Raw genomic sequence first — 27500 nt, forward strand, 5'->3', positions numbered from 1 at the left:
GAAACCAGCACCAACAGAAGTGTTTGGACAGAAATGTTGTGTAACTGCCGTGAACGTTGGTCTGCATGATTTTTAGCTGTGTGGACCCACTGTTTGATTTAAACCATACCGAGGTAATAACAGAACAATTGTACCAGAATTACATGTAGTGTGGAGGTATTGTGAGAAGGCATTTAAGCTGCTGAAATAAGAAAATACAGAAAATGTGATTTTTTTTTTTTTTAATTTTTTTTATTGATCACTTTATAAGCAAAAAAACCAAAAACCAATAAACCCAAGTTGTTGAAACGTTTTTTGCCTACAAGAAAGTAATAGAAACTTTTTAACATAATCTACTGAAAACAATATTTCAGGGTCAGCATTGCATTTTATTTTAATCATTATTCTTTGTATGAAACTCCTGTGGTATAACCATTGTCACAATCACAACTGTTTGTAGTGTTAATTTGCAATGCCTGGCCCTAGATCGCTGATTAAATACATAAAACTCAAAGCTAAATTAAGTGAACTCACAAGGGCAACACTACATTTTTCCTCCAAGCAGTTTTTATTTCTGTAATGGATTAGATTACAGCTCTTTGAGGCATGCGGATTCTAAATCAATATGTATGCATTATTATCCTCATGACGTCTAAGGTTTATTCCAAAAACAACAGAAATAAAGGACTAGACTAGCTTATATTAAAAAAGTATTCCACTTGTGATTATCTGCATTTTTTTAATGTAAAAGTTCCCGATCATCGACAATATAAAGTAGATTTGGCATTCAACCTGCTGCTATACAGCGTCGTCACAAAGCAAAGGAGTTTTCTTAGGCCTTTTGTCCAGTTAATTCATTTTTTTCAGTGACTGCAATGATTGTTACCTGGTTTGTCTGTTTGTTTGTCAGCAGGATTACTCCAAAAGTTATCAACGGATTTCGATGAAATTTTGTGGAGTGGTTGGAAATGACAAGAGGAAGAAGTGATTAAATTTTGGCGGTGATCCGGATCACGATCTGGATCCAGGAATTTTTTTAAGGATCCTTCACTATTGCGGGATAGGGGGTTATTGTTGTCTGGGAAAGATGAAAGATTATTTCACAGTTTTTAGATACACGTATTACAGCGTCAGTGACCCTATGGCCTTGGCGGAGGTTTGCGCTCTCTGAGTGCTTCTAGTTATAAATAGAATTATTTTTATTTTACTGCTTTTAGCACATTTTTAAAGAAAAAATGAACACAACAGTGTTTTGTGAAAAAAAAAGAGCAGTGAGACTGAAGACAATGAATGTGAGAAAATGCAGAAAATGCCTGTTTGTCTGGATTTTAACCTGCCCTTCTTTCCCACATTAATAGTTAACATCAGATCTGTTTCTTTTCAGGCAGTCTTATTACTGAGGGTTATATAGGAACACGGGCTGCAACATGTATATAAATGCGCTGATTAACCTATTACTATAAAGGCTTGTTGGATGGCATATGGGTCAAATATTAAACTTTACTTTTGTGTAGTTTATTGACACGAAGGTGCTTTGGATAGTGTGCTTATAGAGCAAACAGCGTACAAAAGAGGGGCCAAATATTAAACTGTGGTTATTCTTGCTGTGTATCTGCTGGCGGTGGGAACTTAACAGTTTTTATACGCTCAAGATTCATGCTCACTTAGGAACACCTAAAATCATGTTTTAGCAATCAATTGGCCCCAAATGAACCAATGAATGGCCGAGAGTCATTTTAATCACGCCCCAGCAAAATGTGTGTAGCAGAGGGCAAAGGTTTATGGGTTTGATATCCTGACGTGATAACGTAGTGGCTTTTGTAGCGTGACGTAGCACGTAATGTTGTATGCTGTCTGTTAAGCTAATCGGCGTGTGTGTGCTGGTAGCTTCGACGTAGTTTACAACTAAGATTGTAAGTTCATCCGTAGCTGAATAATCACATTGGCAGCAGCATGAGTACGTTATGGATGGGGAACGTGAGTTACTTCCAACTTCTTATCGTGTAAACTTGTTTAGTCTGACCGTGAGCGTTAGCTAGCTGCAAATGAATCGCATACGTGAAATATAATCTCAATTTATTTAAAATTGACTTGTCACACAGAAACTTTCTACGGACTAATTGTAAGACTTCTTTCTTTGTGGTTATAATATACGCGAGATGAGGAGTTCAGCGCGTCTGAAGGACTAGCTTTGTGAGGTCAAAACTTGCTTTCTCATTTAGCATACATTCGTGTTTCACAGGTTACCTGTGCATTAAACCGGGAAAGTATTTTAAACCAATCTTTACTTATATAAGTCAAACACACGCACCGGCCACTTCATTAGGTACCCTTTGCTAGTACCCGGTTGGACCCCCTTTTGCCTTCATAACTACCTTAATTCCTCGTGGCAGAGATTCAACAAAGTGCAAGTTCTTCAGAGGTTTTGGGCCATGTTGGCCTTGATGTGACTCTCCCCTTGTCCTGTTTAAGAAATTAGAGTTTTGTCACATGCAGTCTTGTCCCTCTTGAAGCAGCCATCAGAAGATGGGTACACTCAGGTAGCTGTGATGTTTGGTATTAAGGGGCCCAGAGTGTACCAAGAAAGCATCTATTACACCAGCAGCAGCCTGAACTGTTGATACGAGGAAGATTGGATCCATGTTTTCATGTTTATGCCAAATTCTGACCTGCCACTCAAATATTGCAGCACAAATTGAGACATGTAAACCAGGCAGGGTTTTTCCAGTTGTCCAATTTTGGTGAGCCTGTGCAAATTGTAGCCTCAGTTTCCTGTTCTTAGCTGACAGAAGTGGCACCCAGTGTGGTAAATATTAGTCAGACTAGACCAGCATTACTTTAAACCCAGATTTGTGAAACATTTATTGTATTTGGGAAAACAGAAAAAGGATGATTTTGCATATTTATGTCCATCTTTCCTGCTACAGTCAAACACCATCCTCCTTACAGTTCTGTGGACTGAATTAGTATTGTCTGCAAGAAGAAAAATGTTGCAATAATGGCAGCTCCTTATTTTCCCTCTCTTATTAGAAACATTTAGCTGAAATTCAGCTTTTGCCTGTTTGGGATTACTACAGTGATTCCTGAGCTCTCTTTTCTTTTTGTTGCTCTGCAGCTGGAGTCCTATATGGATGAGAAGTTTATCACCAGAGCTTTTTCCACCATGGGTGAGCAGGTGGTTAATGTGCGGATCATACGCAACAAGATGACAGGGTGAGAACTGAATCCACATGCAGTTGTCATCTTTGCAGTTATTCTATAATGACGTTAAATAGTGTGTCGTCCCCCAGGGGTGCTCTGGGTTACTGTTTTGTGGAGATGACAGACGAGGCCACAGCCGAGAGGTGTCTCCGTAAAATCAATGGAAAACCTTTGCCAGGAGCCAACCCGGTATGGAGAACAGTTGTTGACAATAGCAGCCATGTTTTTTGTTTTGTTTTTTTCTTCTTATCTCATTTAAGAGAAATGGCATGATGGACTTTAATGTGTCTTTTTCATAGCCCACAAGATTCAAGTTGAACCGAGCAACCTTTGGAAAACAGGACAGCGGGTGAGTCCAAGTGGACAAGCAGATTTATCAAAGATTTTAAGCGTGAATCGTCTTAATGGTAAAATTGTCACTGATTGCTACTTTTACTTTCCCTCTCCTTGTTGTAGTCAGATGTATTCTCTGTTCGTTGGAGATCTAACTCCAGATGTGGATGATGGGATGCTTTATGAGTTTTTTTACAATCGTTACCCTTCCTGTCGTGGTGGAAAAGTGGTACTGGACAGCATGGGCAACTCCAAGTAAGTATTAACATGTCAGTACACAATATGGAACACATTTAGATATGCAGATTAGGTATTGTTGGACTCCAGTCCTCCAATCCAGTGCAAGACTACTCGTGTGAAATGAGCTGTTGATCCCTTTTTCTTAATTGTTTTGCTATATTTATTTTTATGTATTTAATATTGGCACCTGTTATGAGTTTTATGCCTCTTGGTATATTTTAATCTAGAATTATAAGACTTCTCCAGTGCAATGTGCATGTCTATGAATTTGATATGTCCATGAATTCGACAAACGATGAAGGAACCTATGCTGAAGATAATGCTTAACTCTACAGCTGGAAGATGTTCTCTGCTGCATGTGCTGCGCACGGTGCTGAAAGGCTTTCAAATGATGGAGCCAAACCATGTGTTCACAGCATTTCTAAATAAACACAAGTGTTTTTTCTGCATTATGTTATACAGCTGTGTATAAAACGGGTAATAATATCATGACCCTTTTTATACACTGACCATGCTGCCTGTGGAATTTAACAGCTGCTAGCACTGGCAGACCAGATTACCAGCACCTCTAATTCTTTATCCAACTGTTTGTAGCAAAGACTGATCACTGAGTGTTTGCATCAATGGTCTTTATTGCTGCCTGTCCAGACTCAGAGTCCTGGACTATTCAAACTTATCTGAATTAAGAGTGTTTTTTTTTTTTTTTAATTCTCCATGTTAGGAGCCCTAAAATGCTGGATTAGTGTGTCAGAAATGTTGTGCAGTTTAGAGCCAGAACCTTTTAGAGTGGTTATGGCCTAGGCCTGTATTCAGTTACTGCTAGGAATCTTCTTAGTGGATAGGTTTATTCTTAAGAATAATTCCTGCAGACTTTGCGTATAAAAATGATAAAATTGAAGGTTTTTCTTTGTGTGTGTGTGTGTGTATATATATATATATATATATATATATATATATATATATATATATATATATATATATATATATATATATATATATATATATATATATATATAAATAAATATATATATAAATAAAATGTGTTCTTCAGTGAATAATAATTTCTCTCTGTTATGGATTTTCACTTGCAGTCCACTTCCCTCTCTCATAAGTTGAATGTTATCCATGTATCTCTGCAGGGGCTGTGGCTTTGTTCAGTTCCCAGATGAGCGGCTGCAGAAGCGGGCATTAGAGGAGTGTCAGGGTGCTGTGGGCCTGGGTGGCAAACCTCTGAGACTGAGCCTGGCTGCTAACAAGTGAGTTCTTCTCAGAACCTTATCCCCCTTTTGTTAGCGTGCTGGTTTATCTGTGACTGGTGGGAGTTCAGCTGTTTCTGTTTCTCTGTTTCTAAGTTTAAAGAACAAGCAGCAGCAGCAGCAGTCAGAGCACAAAGCGTGGCAGTCCACATCTGGATACAGGCACAACTATGACCAGTACACCCAGTACCATCAGCAGGCCTATCCTGGGTTTTATTCTTCCTGGGGCTATGACCAGACTGGAGGAATGTATGGCTACAACTATCCACAGTATGATTACTCACAGTATTCTGCTGCACAGGTAACTTTCCTCTGTCAATCAATCAGTGCTGATGTCAGTTAGTTATTGTTAAACAGATGTGACTCATTCTAACATGTTTTTATTTTATTTATTTAGGAGAGTGAAACTGTTGAGGAGGACGACGGACTGGAAGGTTAGCATTGAGACTGGGAGAATCTTATTGCTGTTCTTGTCATCATTGTAAGGAAACCACAGAATAACAGTGGTGTTGATGGAAGAACACCATGAAAATACCACTGAATCCAAAACAAACAAACAAACAAACAAAAAAACCCTTCACTGCACAGCACGACAGCCAGCCTCTTAAAAGATGACAAAATTATATACCCGATACCTCAGCGCCACAGTGCCGCTGGCTCGAACTCGCTTTGAACTTCAGCAGGTTGTCTTGACCGTGTCTGCGTGCAGTGAGCTGCTGCCCTGCAATTGGCTGATTAGATATTTGTATTAATGAGAACAGGTGTACCTAATAAAGTGTCTGGTGTGTGTAAATGCAGTCCAGTTCATACATGTATCTACCTTCTAACTGGATGTGTTTGTGCTGTAGATCCAAGTCTGGAGGTGGATGTGGTGGAGGCCAACAGGAAGTTCATGGAGCACAGTGAGGAGCTGTACGATGCACTGATCGAGTGTCACTGGCAGTCTACAGAGTTATCTACAGAGCAGGACTATATGACATCCAGCCTCCCAGAACCCATTTACTGCTGAAACTGGACTATTTTTTTATTTTTTTTTCTGCCGATTTTAACGTTTAAGTTTTTTCCTCTAGTTTTTCTCCTTGTTCACATGGATTATGTTTTTTTCTAAGAAGATAATGAAAATAAGTTAATGGATTTTATTCAAGTGTATAAGCCTGCTGAAAATTAAACAGCCAAAAGTGTACAACCTGCCTCTACTGTCTTATCAGTCACTTTCATACGTTTCTTTCGATGTTTGTTTTCCAAACTTTCTTGGATAGCAGGTAAGACACAGCTTAATGGGCCTGTAACTGCTACAAGTCATGAGTCCGTCAGTAAGCTGTGACTGGTTGGTTAAATGAACAGATTTCAAATTAAAATGTCATTTAGGGTCGGATTCAATAGGATTGCAGCAGAATTCCTGAGCTGAGTAAATGTGAAAGTTTAACTTTATTTCTCCTCTTTAAAATATTTCAGACTCTGCACTTTCACACATATTTTTAACTCTGCTGGATTAAAATAAAGGCTCTGCTCTTTACCCGTTGCCATGGTGAATCATGCTGGCATGATGGCCATTTCTCCATTTAGATAAAATATAGTGCTTAACAAATTTATTAGACCACCTTCCATAAATATAATATAATATAGAAATCTGTCAAAAACTTGTTTTAAAAATGTCTGAGTTCACATTTTTATAATCAAGTTTGAGCACACGGGACTTCTCATTAATCAAGTGTAACGTTCAACCACTTCAAACTAAATTTTCTGTTGAGGAATTCAGGTAAATAATTGATTTGTCATCTTAATATATGTATTTTACATATTTTTTATGTTAATTTATATCTGCCGATCTTTGTCTTAGTGATTAGCCTTTCAGAAAAAGTAATGTTATTTCTGGGATCTGGTTTTATAAATTTGTTTTCATTCATAGCTGATGTTTTGTAAGGGAAAAAATGGAAAAACTTTAAAGCAATTAAGAGGGACAAAGCATGTGCTATGAAGATTTCTTGTCCCCTGGCACACGAAGGGAAATACATAATGGTAAAGGTACTAAAACAATGCTATTGGTCTACTTATTGGAATCCGTAATGAAAACAAATGTGCAATGAACTCCGTTCACCACAGCTGTCCTTTTCTGAGATTTAGGTAATATCACTCTCCATCCACTAGGTGGAATCAAGCAGCCATTCGTGTCTCTTAGAAGTGGTTGGTAATTGTAGTCGGACATTTATGACCTTTAGAAAGGCCAAAGTTGCTGACCTAAGACAACACAGACTGAATGTTGAACTGTGCAGAGCTTTAATATATTTGATTTCATTATTTTATATTCCCTGTATAAAACAAAACAGAGGCAAATATTGAAAAATGACAATCATTATGGAAGAAATAACTATTCTGTTGGACTGACAATGCAAACAGATTTGATGTACTTGATTCTGCATTAGTCTTTCTATTTCATTCTTTACCCATTTGTGGGGTTTCAGCAATCAGCACACTGAAAACACTTACATGTGCGAGGAAGTTTAATGAGCTCATTACAGGGTAATATACAGTATAAACAAATATTTCAAAACAATCACAATCAACATGCATCATTTCTTTGAGTCACATCAAAAAAAAAAAAAAATTAAGTGCCAAAACTGAATGTAGAAAGCAGGGTTTGACTATTGCAGTTGGTTGAAGTGAAACTTATTTTGAACTTTATTGTAGCCACCTCTGACTTACAATCATTTATGGAGTAATAATGAGAAGCTGAAGCTGTCAGATGGGGCTCAGAGGTATAGCAGGTTGTCCACCAGTCTGAATTTGGTTTGATCTTCTAGGCCACATATCTGTGCCCCAGTGCCTCCATCAGAGTTTTGAGTGTGTGATAGAAAAGCACTTAAAGCGACAGAATAAAGCATTGTGTGAATGTGGCTTGATGTAGAGTGCTCAGAGTAGAAAATCACTATTAGGGAGCATTTATCGTAATTTATAGCTCAATTATGGAAAAAATCTGCTCATTACTTTCTCCACCGATCGATTAATTGGTTTGTAAAACATGGTGAGAAACTCTGTCAATAGTGCACCAAATGATTATCAAAATAGTTTTTGTCAACAGATAAATTAATTGTTGTGGTTGTACTCATGTAAATAGTTCAATAACAATACATTTTTTAAGATCTTCACCTCACCTCACAGACAGGTGTGTTGGGCTGAAGTATGAAGCAGTATGAAAGGAAAGGACTCAAAGTACAAGAACCTCAAATTTGTAGAACCCCAAGTATAGTACTTGAGTAAATCAACTTTACATATTACTACATTTTCCTGCAAATTAACTACAGCTAAAAATATAATTCTAGTATGAAAAACTGAGAACTGTTGACCAATAAGAGATTATTATTGAACAGACGACAGAACAAATAACAACAAGAAACCAAGAAATCTGTGAGAATGGTACCAATACAGGCACATGGATTTTTATTTTTATTTTTTTATTTAAACCGTTATTTAACCAGGTGAACAGATTAAGAACAAATTCTTATTTACAACTGTGGCCTGGCAAAAGGGGAAGCCTTTTGAAGGAATAAAAGAATGCACTTTGTGTAATTATTCACCAATGTTGAAAGTTCCTTCAGCTGACTGAAACTGCATGCAGAGAACAAAGAGAAACTAAAACCCAAAATGCATGAATGTGGGGCTGCCAGCTGAAGAAAAAACCCACATTTGTGGATTTGCTTGGAATTTCCCCTGCATGAATTCCCACTTTAGGCTCCAGCCCTCATGAGACCCCAAAAAAGATAAGTGGAAGAAGATGTATGTATGTGTCGATGAATGGATGGATGAAAGGAAGGGATTCCAACTTTATTGTTGTGGAGTGGTTTGAGTGGCTGAGTGCTGTCAGGAGTTCTTATTGTCAGTCGGCAGTCAGGGCTCATTAAGTGTAATTGAAACTCCAGTAACATAAGTTTATTATGGGCATAGTCAGGAAACACGAAAATAGCACACTTAAAAAAAAAATCTAGAATATGAATAAAAATAGAAAATATTGACTTGGCATGGCTTTGATAATCTTTACACTTGTAGTCATAAGTCCTCATAACTGTGTTACTGTTTCATACATTTGATGGTAACTTTCTGCTGTGCTGTAACCCAAAGCCCACCACGCTGCACTGCTGATATTTATAAGCTTTATCACTTGCAGAAATTTCCTGCTAATGTACTGTCTAACATAGGACTCAGATTTTTTTTTCAAACACTGATCCAAGTTTATCATTGAGGTATTAAAGCAACATGAAAACTGAATTGTTATGAGGCAACGTGCATCATCATAAACATTTTTAGGTTTACAAAGGTTTATAAATGCCTTATAATATCCCATGAGTGTGCTTATAAGTCGTTATGTACTACCCAGTCATATGTAAAGTGCTGATGCCAATATGTGTCTGCGGCCCTCCTGCAGTACATTTGCGGCCCACCATGGGGCCGCGACCCACACTTTAGGAACCACTGGACTATAACGACCTTAACATAGCGCAACACAGTCTGCAATTTTGGAGAAGGTTAATGTTGAGGAAAGTTCGTTCTATAGGTAAAACCAAAAGAGACTTTCATCATCATGTGAGTCACACCTTCGGTACTTAATTATCGAGGAACACCGTTGTTGTCATAGACGCACCGGTGCCTGCCTTTATTTTGAAAGCCCTGTGTGTCTGTGTGTGTTTGTGTGTGTTGTGTAGCAGGGGTGGTTTCTGCTCACTTCGCTGTGCTGGTGCAAGGAAGCGGCTGCTTGAGAGCACAGAGCGGAGCGCAGGGGCTGGGCTCTGCTGGGTCTGACTGTCCGCATGTTAAAATGAGCTTTCTGTCAGAAGGTCCGGAGGAGTTGACGAAGTCAGCGCTGTGTCCATTACGGTCCTTATCCTGCGGCGGTTATGTTGGAACAGGTTTAGGGTTGGGTTGAGAACAGCCCGAAGACTGTTGATTGTAAATAATGTGGATGTTAGGTGTCCTCAAACTATGAACAAGCTGCAACAGGAACCCAGAAATCCAGGCAAGTTCTCAGAAGTGACCGAGTGCTGAATGGCTGAATGTGAATCCCAGACTTAGATTAAAGGACTCTGTCTTTTGTGTTTTACTCATTACGGGTAGAGTTGGTGGTGCAGTCAGAGCAGCTGAGTGAAATTAACGAGTTTAATTCTGTGAATCGTGTCTGAGAAACAGTGCTGTAAGCTGCTGTGTTGTCGTAGAGGAATGCAGCAGCTCGGTCTGGCAGACACATTACTATCTGTCTGTAACCTCCACACAGCAGGTCTGCACAGTATCAGTGGAGACTGACAGTGCATGACCATCCATAGCTGAAGTGCAATTTATCAGTCAGTGAGCTGATAATGCTGTACTGATTTTCACAGTACAATTCTTGCGGCGGCTTCATTTCCCCGTCTGGGCTTCACAAGCTTGAAGAGCTTTCGCATCACACAAAATGACACATTTTATAGACACGGTTCCTCCCGTCTACCCAAGCAATGATTTCACGCTGCGCTACCTCGTTGCACTTTGTTTATTCTCATCATGTATCACAACTTGTGGCTTCTCGGGAATTGAATTGGCTCCAGACCTGCTTCCTCTGCTGGTTGGAAAACAGCAGATGCACAGTATGACTGTGGGTCTATGACACACTGAATGCAGGCTTCCAGCGCCGGGCAGGACAGTGTGGATAAAAGTCCTTTCCAGCAGACACCGTGCTCTCGGGTAATTCCTGTGTAATTACACGAGATCACGGTAATCGCAGTTCTGAGCATCATCCGGATCAGACGTACATTTACAGTCAGGTGCAGCCATGCTGCATATCACACCCTCACGGACACAAACTTGAGCTGGCGAATGCAGTCTGTGAATCAGCTGCTCCGATCATTTTTTTTCTCCAGTGAATATGTCCGTGTTACTGCAGCGTTAATCCGAAAGAAAATTGAAATACAAATGCCATAATACTGTAATACTGTAGTGTTAACATATTCTGCATAACCATGTCTCTCTCTCTCACACACGCACGCACGCACACGCGCGTTTTCCAATTTTGATATTTGCCAGATATTGCTTTGATTTATTTGATTAATTGTGGTCTGTAAGCTGTAATGAGATAAAGGTGACATAGGCAGCAAATCATTCTTAAGTTCTGAAATGATGTTAATGTAAGGTCAGCATACCATTTTTATTTTTTTAAATTTTTTATGGAGGTTTAACAAACTTTGATTGTCTTCCTTAGAGATGGTCATCACGTAACCAGAGGATACAATGCTGCCAGCATTAGTGTCTCTGTGCTATCCTTCACTCCAGCTTTGTCCAGCCATTGGTAGGATTTTTCAATATCAGCCACTTCTTCTATCAGCTGGTGGTGCATGCCTGCTGGGGTCTGTCCTTCAATGATGGTTCCTCTTCTTTCTCCTCTTCATTCTCAGGTTTCTGCTGCGTGAGGTATTCACTAAGCACGTGATCATTTACGGCCTTCCCACCGTACTCATGGATCTTTGTTTTTTAATCTAGGATAGTGGTTTTGACAGTCACTAATCCTCTGACTCCTTCCTTCCGTTTAGCGTACAGTCTCAGGGTGCTGGACTTGGGGTGAAACCCTCCATGCATGGTGAGGAACTTTCTTGTCTTGATGTCAGTGGCTTCAATCTCCTCCTTTGGCCAGCTTATTATTCCAGCAGGGTATCTGATGACTGACAGAGCATATGTGTTGATTGCCCGGATCTTGTTCTTCCCATTCAGGTGATTTTTTAGGACTTGCCTCACTCTCTGCAGGTACTTGGCAGTTTCAGCTTTCCAGCAGCCTCTTCGTAGTTCCCATTTGCCTGTGGTATTCCAAGGCACTTGTAGCTGTTCTCAATGTCTGCAATGTTGCCTTCTGGTAGTGCAGTCCCCTCAGTTCTGACTACCTTCCCTCTCTTTGTTACCATCCGACTACACTTCTCCAGTCTGAATGACATTCCAATGTCGTTGCTGTAGATCCCAGTGGTGTGGATCAGTGAATCGATGTCTCATTCACTCCTGGCATACAGCTTGATGTCATCTGTGTGGAGGAGGTGGCTGATGTTTGCGCCATTTCGTAGCCAGACTTGTTGATGATCTGGCTGAGGGGGTTCAGGCCTATGCAGAACAGCAGGGGGGACAGAGCATCTTCTTGTTAAATCGCTTCACTTTTCTCATGTAATACACATGTAATATGGTAGAAAACTTGATGTTGCGATGGCAGAGTCACGCCCTTCTGCCGCTTTCATCACGCGTTCTTGGTTCGAGACCAGCTAGTTTGCGGCCGGAGTTGAACCCGTTTTTCGGCCAAGCACCGAGTGCTTCCGCGGTGGAAAACCCGCTTAACGGTTCAAATAAAGGCACCGGCTCCAGAACCCTGTTGGTGGGAAAGAGGCTTGGTATACCTCTTCAATGCAGTTAGCCCAAGGCTCTTGATTTTACTATCACTTGGTATTGCTACATCTATATGGCCTTCCTCATCTGCTTGTTCATCACCACTATGTCCAGATGGTTAACCATCACCAGTCTGTCCCTCTGTATCTGGAAGTCCTGCAGAATCTTAGCTTGTTCATTTTCAGCCACCCTTGTGGGCATATCCAATTTTGACCTTCCAGGCCGTACTTGGCACAGATGTTCCTGTAAACTATGTTATGTGCTGGATTGTCTCAGGGGTGTCTCTGCGCAACCTACACCTGGGGTCTTGCCTGGTGTGGTAGATCTCAGTTACTATCAATATATACAGTACCAATTTTGACTGGTACTGTATATATGGAAAAGAAGACTAGAGGCTAAGATAAAGGCAGCACAGAAGGAAGAAAACCAGCAATCAGAGCTGCAGAAAGGTGTGATGAATAAACCAAAGAAATACAACAAACTGTCCATACCTGAACCCTCAGAAACTGCCAAACAAAGACTCACAGCCTTGGCGAACCGCTTGAGGAGGTATACCAGAGACAGAAGAATAAACCGGATGTTCTCCACTGAACCACCCAAGATGTACTCTCTTGAACATGGTTTAAAGTACCTGGTCTGATATTTTATTAAGACCAGGCACCCTTATATGTCTTTAAAATTCAGAGCTGAGTGCATTATTACTTTGTATGTTTGGCACTCTAGATGAACATTCACTCAAGGACAAAGGAGAACGGTTATGCTGTATGCTGTCTGACATTCTGCTTGCTGAAAACATTTTACACTCTGGAGCATACTGCAGTCATTTTGACTGAACCTATTTTTTTCCATTTCGCTTCTCTTAGTTTATATGGGAACTTAGGAAGAACTGCATATATGTGAGTGCTTCTGTGCTTTTCTCCAAATATATATGGAAGTTTGAGGGGTTTTGATGATTAACACTGAATAAGAACCATGCTGGTAATTAACCAGTAATGGGTAACCACAGTGAGCTCAGGCAGGACCAAACATATGAAGAAGTTTAGAATACTGAAACTGAACGATTCTCCCAATACAAAATATTTTTGAAGGTCTTTTTTTTCCTGTCTCTTCAAATACTACTGCTTCATGACAATCATTTATCTAGATGTTTGTCTACATACCAAGGCTGCTATCTCTAGTATTCTTAAGCAGTGATAGCATGGCAGCTTTAGATTCTTCTGGTGACATTAGTTTTTGTTTTGCAGGCTATGTATTTTTTCAGTTCACTCATTGTGTGTCCCGGGGTCTGACAGTGTGACAAAGGTGGGTTAATTGTGTGTATCACTATCTGCTGCATTTTAATAGTATTACCAGGGGGATCCCTTCAAATAGTGACAGTAAATGTGTTCACTGCCAGCTCACTGACACAGTGGCATGAAACATTTCAGATGACCTGGCCCAAATTTCTGTTACTCTATACTGTATAAATCTACTGTGAACATACTTGTAGGCATTGCGTGTATTTCAATTAATAGAGACATTAACGATGGCATTAACTCTTGAAATTCCCTCCCTCCTAAAGCACTCTGACAGGTTGTGACGAAGAGCAAAAGCTCTGGAGTAACCTGTGCCATGAAGACCAAGAAATCTCGAGGAGTTGCACCAAGTTCACCTTCTGGTCGACAGAAGTCTCGCTTCACCTTACGGAGTAGAAAGAAGAAGGATGGGGTGATCCGAGGCAAGCTTCGCATCCGCTCCATGCCTGGAGCATTCCTAGTGCTTGGCGTCATCGTAGTGGTTGTTGGCACTGCTCTGGCTGTGGCAGGATACTGGCCCTATCGGATATCAAGGTCGTCCATTCTGGGAGCTGCAGAAGGGGAAAGCATTTCTGAATCACAGACATCTGGCTGGAGTCTGGGAGCTAAGGGCCTCTTGTCCACAGCCAGCCTCATTCACAGTGATCGGATGAAGCTGTTGGGACCTGTCATCATGGGAGTGGGTCTCTTCATCCTCATATGTGCCAACACTGTCCTATATGAGAACAGAGACAGAGAGACTCAGATGCTGCTGGCCCAGATGCGTAGTGTTATCTGCTCTGTGTCTGCAGCTGTGCCTTCAGCTGACCTTAAAGAAATAGCAGCAGCCAACTCGATGGTCAAGCACTACCAGTGGGTGAACAGTCTACCAGCTGCCCATCTTAACATTCTTTGTCTGCAGCCGCTGGCCAGTTCGGAGCCCCTGCTCCAGAGTAGATGCACCACAGACCAGGAGCACAGTATGGAGTGCATCTACCAGCAAGCTGTTCTTCAGATGGAAGCCCTTCATCACCAGGAGTCAGAGTCTCCACCTTCCACCAATACCTCCCACTCCAGCTCATGTAATTCCAGTCAGACTGACTTTAACACACAGCTAGGTGCTAAATGCGGGGAGAGGACCAGCCGCAGTCCACACACTGTCCCACTCATTAAGCCCAATGTCTGCCTGGTATCTGCCAGCTCCATGTCCACCTTGGGTGTGGATGAGGTGGATGTCCCAGCTGCTCAACCGAGGCGCTGCCACAGTATGAGCTACAGGACTAACCCTCACATAACCCGAACCCGTATGTGTCTGGAGAAAGGACCCATATCCAGAAATCAGATTCAGGCAAGTCAGCTAGAAATCACTCATGGGGAGGCCAGTTCACAGGTTTGTGTAAACATCCCTGGACAGGTCACTGAGTCTGTGGAGGAGCAGACTCACCAAAGCTGGCCTCGGCTAGACCTGGGCAGCGGCAGACGATACCTAAAATTGGAGAACAAAGAAGACTCGGTGGACAGACTGCTGGACCAGTTAGAGCAGCAGTGTGCTCAGTGGGATAAGAGTTTTGGATCTGGGCCTTTCCAATAATGGCTGCAAACCCACTGATAATCATGGATTAATAATGCTTCCTGATTTTGGTTTTTCAGTTCTGTGTGAGGCAGAGAGAACCCGAGCTCTGGAATATCTGGATTACAGTATTTCTCATAAGGATTTTCCAAAAGTTGAGCTCTTTCTCAAGCTTCAGTGGAATATTGATACACAGAGTTTGCTTGGCTGGATGTGGCAGATGTTTTATATAATTCAAGGAGAGGAACACTGTTGCAGCTGAGTGGATCAGACTGTTTACTTCTGCTGTTTGGGTTGGCAGCACTGCAATAAATCAACTTGTATGTTGCCAAAATGTGTTTGCCTTTTTCGGGGACACAGTGTGCACAACCCAGTAAAAGAGACATAGAGCAGCAGAACGGGAGGTTGTTTTCACTGTGCAGTCAATTCTGAACCAAACTACCTGGACTCCTGAGTCCACAAAGTGCTGACAGTTAGTGGGAAATGCAACTAGTGTATAAACATGGGACTTTTATTTTCAGATGAGGTCCCTATTCCAAATGCAATGCATGGCAGTGATGTACAGTATGTTACATCTTAATACTTATGCAGAGTAATGTCATTGTTGGTTTTATATGCATATGCAGTAACAGAGTTCTTCTGATTTAAAACAACTTGGATCTTATTTTCATATGAATGTCCCTTTTTTTTCCCTAAAGAATCAGCCATGATAACATTGTAACCAAATATCAACACAGTAACAATGTCAGCCTATACTGGATATTTATTATTTTGGTATGTTGCATTAAGCACATTCGGATATTATTTTATTCTTCTATGTAGTTTATCTTTAACAGTAAAGAAAACATCACCCTCTGAGACAGTTAAACGCAGCACACAGAGCTGCAGTTCATGACTGTTGACTCATTTTGTTAGGTAAGGCTATTATTTTAGCTGCTCCATAAAATACAAACATGGCATTGTTCAGTGTACATCCTAACCTTCAGAGCAGTTCATACACACATAATAATGTTTTATTATGTTTAGAATGTTTTATTAATTTATTGGTGAACAGCTTGATTGAGTCAGTTAATTAATTATTAATTATCATAAGTCTCTGGAACTCTATTGCAGTCCTATAACACCATTCTTCCCAAAGATAATCTCTCATTTGGTGTTTTGATGACAGTTGTGGAAAGCCCCTCGAATGCATCAATCTAAAACTGCTGGCTGTTTCCTCATAAGATAAATGTAAACACTCAGAGCACACTTTCAGTAGAGTGACATTAGAGTGACCCCCACCTCTCTAGCTCTAAAGGGACAAACCATGCCAAACAAACTGAGTTAGCTGATCCCTGCAATGTAGGTGCCAAGAGTTTAGGTTTTTCACTGAATATGCTGCCCATCTGTATTTGTAGGGGATGTTTGCTGACATACTGTAATAAGCCCTTCATATTTACCTATAGCTAATTGGAATTATGTAATATTGTGGTAAATGATTGTATATGAAAGTGCTACTAATTTGGTCAGGGTTTTTTTTTTTTATCAGGAATAAAGATTTTAACCCAACTATGACAGTAAGATCCAAGTTAACAAAAAGATTAATAAAGAAGATTTTCTGTTTGTTGTGTTTCTCCCAGTGAATGCAGTATTATCTTGTAATGAACGCAGTCTTTCATAGTGTGTCCAGTATTTATGAGGAGGGTCACCTATTTTCATCACACCTTCCCAACCTTTGACCAATGGACAGAATGGGATTGTGCAGACAAGGCAAGCCTGCAACTCCACTTAGATTTAGTAAGGTTGCTGTTACTGCATGCAGCTGGGTGTGTGTCATAGAGGAAGAAGCCTATGAATCACAGTCTCACAGGCCCTCCTGCTCCTTGCCCCCCTTTACACCATGTGCAGATGTGCAGTGGTCACCCCTCCTCGCTCCATGTTTGTTTCAACACTCTCTGGTTTTCTTTTTGTCAGTGCTGCCTGTTCTGTACACCATATGTGACATGTTGTGTTCTAAATGTATACCAAGCAATATTTCCGGTCTGGCAAAACCATCAATGGCTGCCTTGCCCTGTGCTGGCCACCGAGTTATACAATGTTGCCATGCCTGTGTTACAAATATAAGGCAAAGCAAAAGCAACTCTTGTTTGCTGTCTTCTCATTTATTCACACAGTGAGGGTAATGGCTCCTGATTGTATATGTATGCAGCATATAATCATCTCGCTACACATATTCCCGACAATCCCATCCCTCACTCTTTGTATATCATCTAGAGCAAAAACATCCAGCTGGGATCTGGACAAGTGAAACCCATACTCACTTCATCAACTGAATGAAAGCAGTGGAATATTTTACCCTGTTGTTACACAGCAGAAGTTTGATATTTTCTTGCAGTCTCAGGACTCGGGTGGAGTGGGAGGGAGAAATTCCCTAGTTGCAATTATCCTCAGCAGAGCCTGATATATGGCTCCATTCCACATACACCCCCTCCACCCCTTCTTATTAGTCTTATTAGCTTTTATGGTTCCTTTAGGGCAGGTATGCACTCCCTCGTGATCTCTTCTTATTTAATTGATCATTTACAAGATGGCCTCTGGGTTTCATAAAGCTAGCAGGCAGGACCTCCTGCTCTCTGTGGCAAAAGCACAGGAAGGTAGAAAATTACATGGCTGCAGGAGAGCAAGAAGGTGTAGATATGAAAAATCGGGGCTCATAATTTAGAACTTCTGTGCCAGACATCAGGTCTTGTTGCCTTTTGCTCAGCTGGCCTGTCAAAGCTTTCTCCACACTGGCAACCAAAGCAGTGAGATTAGGAAAGAGGTTTCTGTAATGAATGGCTTTGTTAATTCAGCATTCAATCAGGATCATTTGTACTAACACATAATTGTCACTGTCCATTAGCTAAAATAGCCAAATGCATTAGGATCTGGCAAGCACTGATAAGTGTAACTGCAGCATCTGTGCAATGAGGTAAGAGCAGGATAATTATCACATTTCCCGACGTCTGTTTTCAGTGTCAAGGTTTGTTTTTGCTGCAATTTCTTGCAAATCCTGTTACTGCTAACACATGTCAAAAGCAACTGTGGGTGTTTTACAGTGTATGATGTGTTTTTCTGATATTCCATCAGGCACTTAGGATTTTGTTTTCAGTGTGGAGACCAAGCTGTTAGAGTTTGCAACTATCATGTAGCAGGAGAGCAATAAAAAAAATCCCAGATATGAGTTTTACTGCATGGTTTACCCACAGCTTTACAAAGAATTACAAGGTGCAACTTTCTGTAGTGAAAGCTGTGAAAAAGCCAATAACCCCAATTCCAAAAAAGTTGGAACACTGTATAAAATGTAAATAAAAATTATTGCTATCTCAACGCATATTTTATTCACAATAAAAAAAACCCATAGAACTACAGAAATCATGAAATGTTCACTTTGAGAAAATATGAAAATACAAAATATAACATTTACAAAAAAGATTTTAAATTTGATCACAGCAGCATGTTTCACAAAAAGCTGGGACACGCCAGGTTTATCACTGTGTGGTCTCTTCTTTTAACAACAGTCCATAAACATGTGGACAAAATTGTTGGTACCCAGCTGTTAAAGAAAGAGAAGCCCACAACAGTAACAGAAATAACTTGAATCTAACAGAAGTAATAATCATAATAAAAAAAGGTTTTACTGAAAATTAACTAATTAAAAAAAAAAAAGACTGTTTATGAATTGCGGTTCAAAAGAATTGTGTTAAAAAAGAAACTAATGAAACTGGCCTGGATAAAAATGATGGTGGCTTAGTGGTGAAGCCGGTGACCACATACACATGCTGCGTGGCAGCGCGGGTTCGCATCCCGGCCCGTCGCCAATTTGCCTGCGTGTCTTCCCCTATTTCCTGTCTCTCTCCACTGTCCATAAAAAGCTGCTGTGGCCAAAAAAAAATTATGGTACCCCTAGAAAAGATTGAAAGTAAGTAAAGTTTATTTATTTTACAATACAGAATAAAATGCAACAATTAAAATGGTATAAATTGATAAAACTAAATAAAAGAAAGCCTGCACAGGTGGGTTTTCAGTGTCCTCAGATCTTAAATCCAGTGGAAGTGAGTTCTAAAATTTCAGTACAGCCAACAAGCACTGACCAGCAGGCCTCAGAGGATTCTGACTGTGGAAGGCTCTGGTAGTGAACACCAAAATTTTAAAATGAACTGTAAACTTCATGGGGAGCCAGTGTAAGGAAGCCAGAATTGGTATCACATGGGACCTTTTAGGGGACCTGGTGAGAAGCATTCTGGACCATTTCTAAGTGATCCCAGGATGATTTGCTTAGGAAGAGGAATAATGAATAAGACAATAATAAGACAGCCAACATGATTTTCCAAGCTGAACGCCCAATCAAAAGTAACACCCAGTTTCCTCACAGTGGGAAAACTGAAGATGAAAGGGTTGAAGATTTTCAGTTACTTGAAAACGAAGTTGTCAGGGGCACAGATCAGAACTTCAGTTTTTGTGTGTATTCAAAGACAGATAATTCACTGTCATCCAGTTCTTTATGACATGTATTCAGTATTGAAGAACAAATAATTTAGTTACATTCTGGGTTAGAAAGACATGTACAACTGAATATCATCTGCATAACAATGATATGAGAAGTTATTCAGGATGTGTCCAAGTGGGAGCATGTATAGAACAAACGGGATAGGTCCCAGGACCGAACCTTGAGGCATACCACGAGATAGGGTAACAGAGGAGGACACAAAATTAGCAGAAGCAACTGAAACGCTCCTGTGAGAGAGAGATAGGAATTGAACCAGAGCTGACCCAGAGATACCCACCCAAGTTGTAAGTCTCTCAATCACCATGATCAGCTGTGTCAAACGCAGCTGAGAGATCAAAAGTACAAGAAATGATTTTCACCCGCATCTCTATGCATTAAAATATCATTTGAAACTTTAAGAAGAGCTGTTTCAGTAGAGTGCATCTGAAGAAACCCAGACTGAAATTTCTCTACAGTGTTGAGAGCTGTTAAAATTTCTGTTAGTTGGTTGGCCACCACTTTTTCTGAAATTTAGAGATAAAAGGCAGTTTTGAAACTGGCCTAAAATTCTGAAGGAGGGAAGGGTCAGCATTGGGCTTTTTTTTTTTTTTTTTTAAAGAAAGAGGGTGAATAACAGCCTGATTAAAATATGTAGGGACACAGCCAGAAGAATTATTAATAACCTTGAGAACACACGATCCAATGGTACGAAACACCTCTTTGAACATCGAGGGTGGTAAAATGTCAAGTGGGCAGGAGGATAGTTTCATTTTATCCACTAAACTGATGAGAGCGTTAAGAGATATGGGTTCAAAGCTCTATAAGACTGACAGCCAGTTAAAGCATGAGGCCAGAGAGAAGGGGGAGGGGGGGGGGGGGGGGGGTGTTTGCTCTGATATGATGGATCTTATTCACAAAGAAGGAAAGAAAGTTTTCAGACTCTTTGTTGTGACAATATTTCTGATTGTGTCAAATAAAAGTTTAGGATTCCCTCTGCAGTTATAAATTTAATTTGATAAATATGTAGCCTTTGCATGTTTCACGATATTATTAAAAGAATGCAAGAGCTCTCTTAAATAATGAAGATTAACCCAGAGCTTTGTGGATTTTCACAAACATTCCACTTTTTGACAGTGAATACTGTCATTCATCCAGGGGAAGGATTTAGCAGAGGGGGTATTTCTGGTTTTAAAAGGAGCCACTTTGTCTGAAACAGATAAACAGTGATCATTAAAAGAAAGAGTCATGAAAGTGACATCTTTGTTCAGTAAGAAAGCATCTTCAATGTTAAAAACAGCAGAAAATGTATGTGCAGAAAGGACACACGTGATCAGAAATAAAAATGTCCTGAGAATAAAGAATCAATGTTCAGGCTCAGAGTAAAAACAAGATCTTAAACACATCCCTTGTTGTGAGCTGAGTGCTCAAAACAGAGTAGAAAAGCGCTATACAGTATAAGAACTAGTCTATTTACACATGCTGAGTAAAGCTACCATCAGAATAATAAATTTTGCTGCAGGTTTCTCTGTGGCATCATCAGTGTGGAAGTTAAAATCACCCACAATAAGAAGTTTGGACAATTTGAAGATCAAAGTCAGGAAATCGATGAACTCTTTAAAAACCAAGGAGCATGGGTCAGGTGGACGATATATTAATATACAGTACAACAGATGAGCTCTACCAACTTTAATAATCTGAAGCTCAAATGAAAAGAAAGTTTCTGTGCTCACATGAAGATGCTCTTAAAAACTGTCCGGAGATAAACAAGATTCTTATGGTTGGTCCGAACAATGAAGGGATGCTCCGCTCCTTCCGAGCACTGTCTCCACTCTCCCAAGGCCAACTTTATGGCTCAGAGTTCCAGATTTCCCATGTCATTGTTCAGTTCTGTGGGAGTGAGAGCACATGGATGCATTTTACCTTCTTTCTGTTGAGAAAGTACCACTCCCACTCCTGAGTCCAAAGCGTTGACTTCCACGATGAACTGGGTGAGGACTGGGACAGAGGCGCAATGTTTCTTTAGGGTGTCAAATGCACTGAAATCAGGCATAAAACGGCAGATACCCAGGAAGAAGATGATGGCTCCCTGGAACAGTTCAAAGGCAAATGAAAGTAAAGGCAGAGGATACTTATTTTTGACAGTTTAACCCACAAAAATCAATGCAGGGGCAAAGTGACTTGTCCTTCTTTTGTCTTGTCCTACTATTTTTCTTGCTGCTGTAACATACTAATTTCCCTTGCGGGGTCAATAAAGTATGGTAAATAGACTAGTTCTTATATAGTGCTTTTCTACTCTGTCTGAGTACTCAAAGCGCTTATACAACATATTATAGTATCTAGATAGTATCTATCTATAAACCAAAAACAACCCCACACCTAAGGGTCTGATTATTCCAGCCACCAGGAAACCAGTTTTGTACCTTTCTATGGCCTCATTTTCAGGTTAGACAGACAATAGAGCCTACTAGTGGGCAAAGGAGCCCCAGGAAGCAGATTGATCAAACAATCACACACTCAGGGTGTGTGTGCGCGTGCGTGTGTGTGTGTGTGTGTGTGTGTGTGTGTGTGTCAGAGAGCACCAGGTCTTTTCTAAAAACCTTCTGTGAGGTCATGGTAAGCAGCAGGTCCAGAAGAGAGGTCAGATGGTTCAGATGGAGTTCCTAACTGAGGTGAAGCAGATTTAAGGGAGTTTTGATGACACTGAAGATTCCAACCAGAGATACTATTAAGGGACCAGTAAATGTTTGAGTGCTGAACCAGGGATGACCAAGGACAATGGGTGTGTGAGGGGCTTCAAACAGGTTAGCGAGTCAGGATCAGTCTTATTCGTGATGTCAGGAAGCTGGGAACCCTTTAAAGCAGTGACTTGCAGAGGTTCAGATAATGTGATCAGGGGAATACCTAATTCTTGAGACAGAGAATGATCAATAAAGCTTTGTTCAGCACCAGAATCAGTTAACACCTGGACTGAATGTGCCAAGGTGATTGGGTTTATTCTAGCTGGCACAAAAAGTCTGGGTAGGGAGGAGTTATTAACAATCTTGCCCACACTTACCGGTGGGCTCTGTTTTTTTTGGTTGAATCTAACAGGCATTAATAAAATGTCCTTTCTGGCCCCAGTAGAAGCACTCAGCCATGACCAATCGTTTCTTCTGTTCAGACGGGGACAGACAGATCTGAACAAGCTGCATGGGATGCTCTCCCATCTCTCCTGACATGCTCCCTTTACCGCTGAGTTCTTCTGGGGTAACTCCACTGGAAGTAGAAAATGGGTATGGGTATTTGAGGATCCACGGGAGTTGTAGTTCCTCTGCCTCCTTTGCTTCCGCATATGGTCATCCATCCTGATACACATGGATATGAGGATGTCAAGAGAGTCAGGTAAATCCTTAGCAGCTAACTCATATTTCACTTCAGCACATAAATGATGCAAGGGCCTTCTCCCAGCCAGTCTCTTCTGCCAAAATCCAAAAATCCACTGGAAAAATCAGCGACACTCTTACCTTGTTTCACATTCAAATGCTTGTGAGCTGCCATATCTGGATTTATAGCTTTATCTATCACATCTTTAAACTTTGAAATGAAGTCCAGAAAAGAAAGATTGGGATTAGATTTCAATACTGCCTGGCCCCAACTTAATGCTCTCCCTTGCGGCAGATTCACCATTAAAGCTATCTTGGAACGATCGGTGGCATATGTCCTTTTTTATTGCTGAAACACCAGGAAACACTGTGTTAGGAACCTCCACATTTCTCTAATTCACTAGTAAAGACTTCTGGTGTGGGCAAGGGCCTTTCTGGAAGATCAGGAAACAGCGAAGGACATGATGTCACAGACTGGGACTGAGACTGCGATTGAGAAGGTGGCTGAACAGAGAGTTATGATTGGTCAGATCATACCTTTCAGTTCGGCTAGTTTCTGAGTTATTGTTGCCTATTCACTGGAGATGTGGTGGAGCATATACTCATGCCTTTCGAGCTTCTCTTCCTGAACGGTGAGGGTACGGCGCACTGGCTCAGAGTCCGCTGGCTGGATCATTCTGTCGAGGCCATCAAACTGGTAGGACTCAGTTGCAGGACTCCAGGAAAAAGTTAAACAGATTTATTGACAATTCACACTTCAAACAGATGATGTGCAGAATCTCCAGTAAAGAATTCTCATTTCAGTCAAAGAGGGTTAATCTACAGATTTTTCATCCACAGCGTCTCCCCCAGAAACAGCTAAGCCTCTCCTGCTCCGATTCTCCAGAAAATCTACCAGACAGGAAAACAGCAAGGTAAGTAGAGCAACGAGAGCAGAACAGAAGTAATCACAACAGGGAGCCGGCAACACTGACTGTGGTTCAATCAACGATCCAGCAAAGACTGACTGGGCCACTACCAGCTTAAGTAGTGGGTAAGTACTGGGGTTAGTACTTGAGTACTGGGGTTAGAGCAACAACAAAAACACACAGATAGGAGTGAGGAGAGACAGAGAGAAAATGGCAGTAACACACACGAGGACAGCGGGACCATGACAAAAAGAGTGTGTTGACTGAAATTAATGTTGGCAGGTTTTTTGCAGGGGTGCAGCACAATAATATTATTTAAGATAGCATTATTTCTCTTGTAACTGGATACTGGAGTGCTGCTTTTCAACCAAGACTGCAGGCATTAAATGTGATGAAAGTAATTGAATGGCTTTGTAATACCAAGAGTGGAGAAGCGTCCCTGCAGGGAATAGATCAGAGGATGCTTTGCTTGTGGTTATTGTCCAACTGCTGCACACGGCCAGCTTTTATTGAATTCTTCTGTTCAGTCAAACCACAGCAGAACCCTTCGTTATCACTATGTTGCTCTAGTAGAAGATTTCAGAGTAATAGCTTAAGTAATTTGCACAACCTCCGTGAACTGCAAGGTTGTACAGATGCTTTTGAAAAATGGAGGGAAAAAAAAAACAAAACCCAGTTACAATTTGAGGGCAAATTCATTCTGGCTGAGGAAAAAGATATTAGTATATAAAACAGCAGCAGCTCTGGGTTTTCCAGCAGTAAATCTGCTGCAGTAAACTCTTGACTGCAGTATTCAGAGATTTGGTTTTATGACACATGTTGATGTTTCTGCTGTCAAAAATTCAGTGCCAGCATAATCCTTGTGTCAGAGCAATGTTGAGCTAATGGTCTTTATGGGGAAGTGAGTAGTGACTGTGCCAGCCTATCATGCAGTGCAGCTTGTCTCCCTGCTAAGATCCTGCATATATTCGGGGGAGAGGATCAGCAGCACCATGGCGATGAGTCAGAGGAGACGACAGATCCTATTGAAGCACAGTAACTTATGCTCATCAGCTTCAAACCCTGACTTAACCACCGCAGCATGAAACTATTCTCAAAGACTCAGCACCCCTACGCACTAAGCAAGACAGATTATCTTGTATTTTCTAAAATATAATAAGGTTTATCTAGGATTTGATGGAACTATTCTGTACTCTTTGTAGTGCGTGCATTAAGTTCACTTTTGCACGCTCAGCACCTTTAAATTACCCATAGTGGTGCGGGGTCCATGCTGCTGCTGAACTCGTGTGGTCAGGAACAGGTCAAAGATGGGCTGTGCTAAAAAGCTGAAGCTCCATTTAGAGTGTACAGTATCTGCCACAGTGTAAGGATTATTTACCCCAGGCAGACTATTTTTAATTTATTTGGCTCTTGATTTAGATACGTAATTATTTTTAGAACTAATTAATCTAAATGAACTTAATGTATTTAGTGAACTGTTGGTCTGTTGGGTTTTGTTTCTGTGTGGTTAATTTATTATGTTTCTCCTACAGGTCTCTATGATTCCCTTTGTTTTGTATTTGTTAGCTCATTCTAACAACACTGATTGTGTTGTTAGCAGTTAGTTTGTCATGTTACTCTTGTTATATTTATGGTCAAGCCCGAGTTAACTCTAAGAACTAGTATGTTTTGCATCAGTCCCATGCAGAGCCTACACACAGGTTGTTGTACCTGTGTGATGTCACTGGGGGTGCTGCCAAAAATGTGGGTTACTATTTTTGTGTTTGTGCAGTTTTTTATCTTTCACCTTAGCGTCTGTTACAGAGAACACAGAAGGCATAATAAACAAAGAGCTCCTTTATAGTGAAATGAAACTGAGTGTTAAAACTCTGCACCGTGACCACTGCCTGTTCTTCATGTACAGACAGTGGCTGAAGGACTGCACACAGGCACATCTGCACTGGTCGGATACCTAAAATCCTTCACTCTGTGTGCTAACAGTCCAACGGGTAAAATATAGTATTTTGTTTTATTAATTAACAAAAATATGTGTTAACACCTATTTTAGTTTTAGGTAGCTATAATGACCTTGAAAAAATAAGTCTTGGCACTCTGATGGCACAAAATAAATATAAAAAGATAACTGGACAGTATCACCATACCCAGATCTAGTAAGGTAGCATAAAAGTGCACACACACACACACACACGCATGCACACATGCACAAAATCATTATTTTACAACATTTTCATCCGTACATTTCCCTCCAACAAACCCACCAATCCAAATCCTCCCAAAACACTTTAACCTCTTCCTAATTTCAGCCTTAGGCCTCAGCCTTCCTATTTCCATTATCAGTGATTAATAAAGCAGCTGGGAGTCTTACAGAGCCAGAATAAATACAACAGAGAGATCCAGTTGAGAGCAAGTGGTTAAAATAGACTGGACCTCCTTGAAAAGGTTTTATGATCACTGTATCCAGTTAACAGTTACATTTGATCTGAACACATCTTGGAGTTTCTTAGCCCAACATTAGCAGGGAGGAAAGTGCTGTCCAGAAGTGTATTAGAGGATGTCAGCAGCAAAAAGGATCTCAACTTTGTTAATTTACTACACTGAAAAATAGTAGTTCAAAAAAAAAAAAAAAAGCAACTGGATTTAATGTGTGTGTGGGCTGTTAACTGGATGCATGTGAATGTGTGTGTGGGTGCCTACAGATATTCTTCTGACATTTGCCTCTAATGATGCTGATGTTGCTTCTTTCTCTCTCTCTGTTAGCAGTGTTTTGATTTGTGTTGAGATTGTTGAAATGTTACATAACACTTCAAGCTTCACCCCTACAGTGTTTCAACAAATTCTATCCAAATGATATCATTTATTCATAATGGAAAATGGAAAATATTATTATGCCATGACAGAATATTTCAAAAATGGTCCTATTTGCTGGAAAATTAAGTAGAAATCGCAATTAAAATATCTCATGAGAGTCTTACATAAGCAAAGGGAGGGAATCTTCTCAATAAATAGCACATTTAGCAGATATCACATTTCAAAACAAAGTGACAAAGTGCTTATATTATCTATCAGTACTAAATACAACATTAGCACTATTTTTAACAGACCAGCGACTATTAGTGCACAGCGCAAAACTTAGTATGTTAACAGTAAAGGCTGGAAAATTGTGAGATTGTTATGGTCCGTCTTGGTCTCCAGGTGTGGACCTATCTTCTCTCTGTCTCTGTCTCTCCTCTGATGCTCTGTCTTTCTCTATCTGGTGTGTATGTGTGTGTGTAAATAACTCAGCTTCCCTCCTCTCAGAAGTGGGTTGGACCACTTGAACCTCTGTCAGCTCACCCGTTCCTCATTTCACTTGCAGTACTTAAGTCCAGCTCGCCTCTGTTAAATCCTAGGATTTACTTACTTGTGTTTTGTACCCTTTTACCTCAGTCTTGTCCCTGGAGAGTGGCAGGCCTGGAAGTGGCTGAGACCTGTTCAGGGAGGTCAGTTGGAG

General features: G+C 40.7%; 2 protein-coding genes across 3 annotated transcripts; both read left to right on the top strand.

Annotated features, from left to right (window-relative positions):
* The first annotated feature begins 1785 nt into the window (after nucleotides 1–1785).
* Nucleotides 1786–6200, top strand: LOC115788787 (tRNA selenocysteine 1-associated protein 1). Of its 2 annotated transcripts, none has more exons than XM_030741976.1 (9): nucleotides 1786–1956; nucleotides 3095–3192; nucleotides 3255–3369; nucleotides 3480–3529; nucleotides 3637–3768; nucleotides 4893–5009; nucleotides 5106–5310; nucleotides 5407–5443; nucleotides 5858–6200. In XM_030741976.1, the coding sequence occupies exons 1-9, from the start codon at nucleotides 1933–1935 to the stop codon at nucleotides 6016–6018; spliced, it is 939 nt and encodes a 312-aa protein (XP_030597836.1). In that variant the 5' UTR covers nucleotides 1786–1932; the 3' UTR covers nucleotides 6019–6200. The 2 variants fall into 2 exon arrangements, with proteins under 2 accessions (XP_030597836.1, XP_030597837.1); XM_030741977.1 differs by having other exon boundaries at nucleotides 3270–3369.
* A 5038-nt stretch (nucleotides 6201–11238) lies between these two features.
* Nucleotides 11239–18517, top strand: tmem200b (transmembrane protein 200B). The gene is made up of 2 exons (XM_030741965.1): nucleotides 11239–11316; nucleotides 13951–18517. The coding sequence occupies exon 2, from the start codon at nucleotides 14001–14003 to the stop codon at nucleotides 15252–15254; it is 1254 nt and encodes a 417-aa protein (XP_030597825.1). The 5' UTR covers nucleotides 11239–11316; nucleotides 13951–14000; the 3' UTR covers nucleotides 15255–18517.
* Nucleotides 18518–27500: the final 8983 nt, after the last annotated feature.

The sequence above is a fragment of the Archocentrus centrarchus genome, chromosome 11 (assembly GCF_007364275.1).
Source record: "Archocentrus centrarchus isolate MPI-CPG fArcCen1 chromosome 11, fArcCen1, whole genome shotgun sequence".
Lineage (NCBI taxonomy): Eukaryota > Metazoa > Chordata > Actinopteri > Cichliformes > Cichlidae > Archocentrus > Archocentrus centrarchus.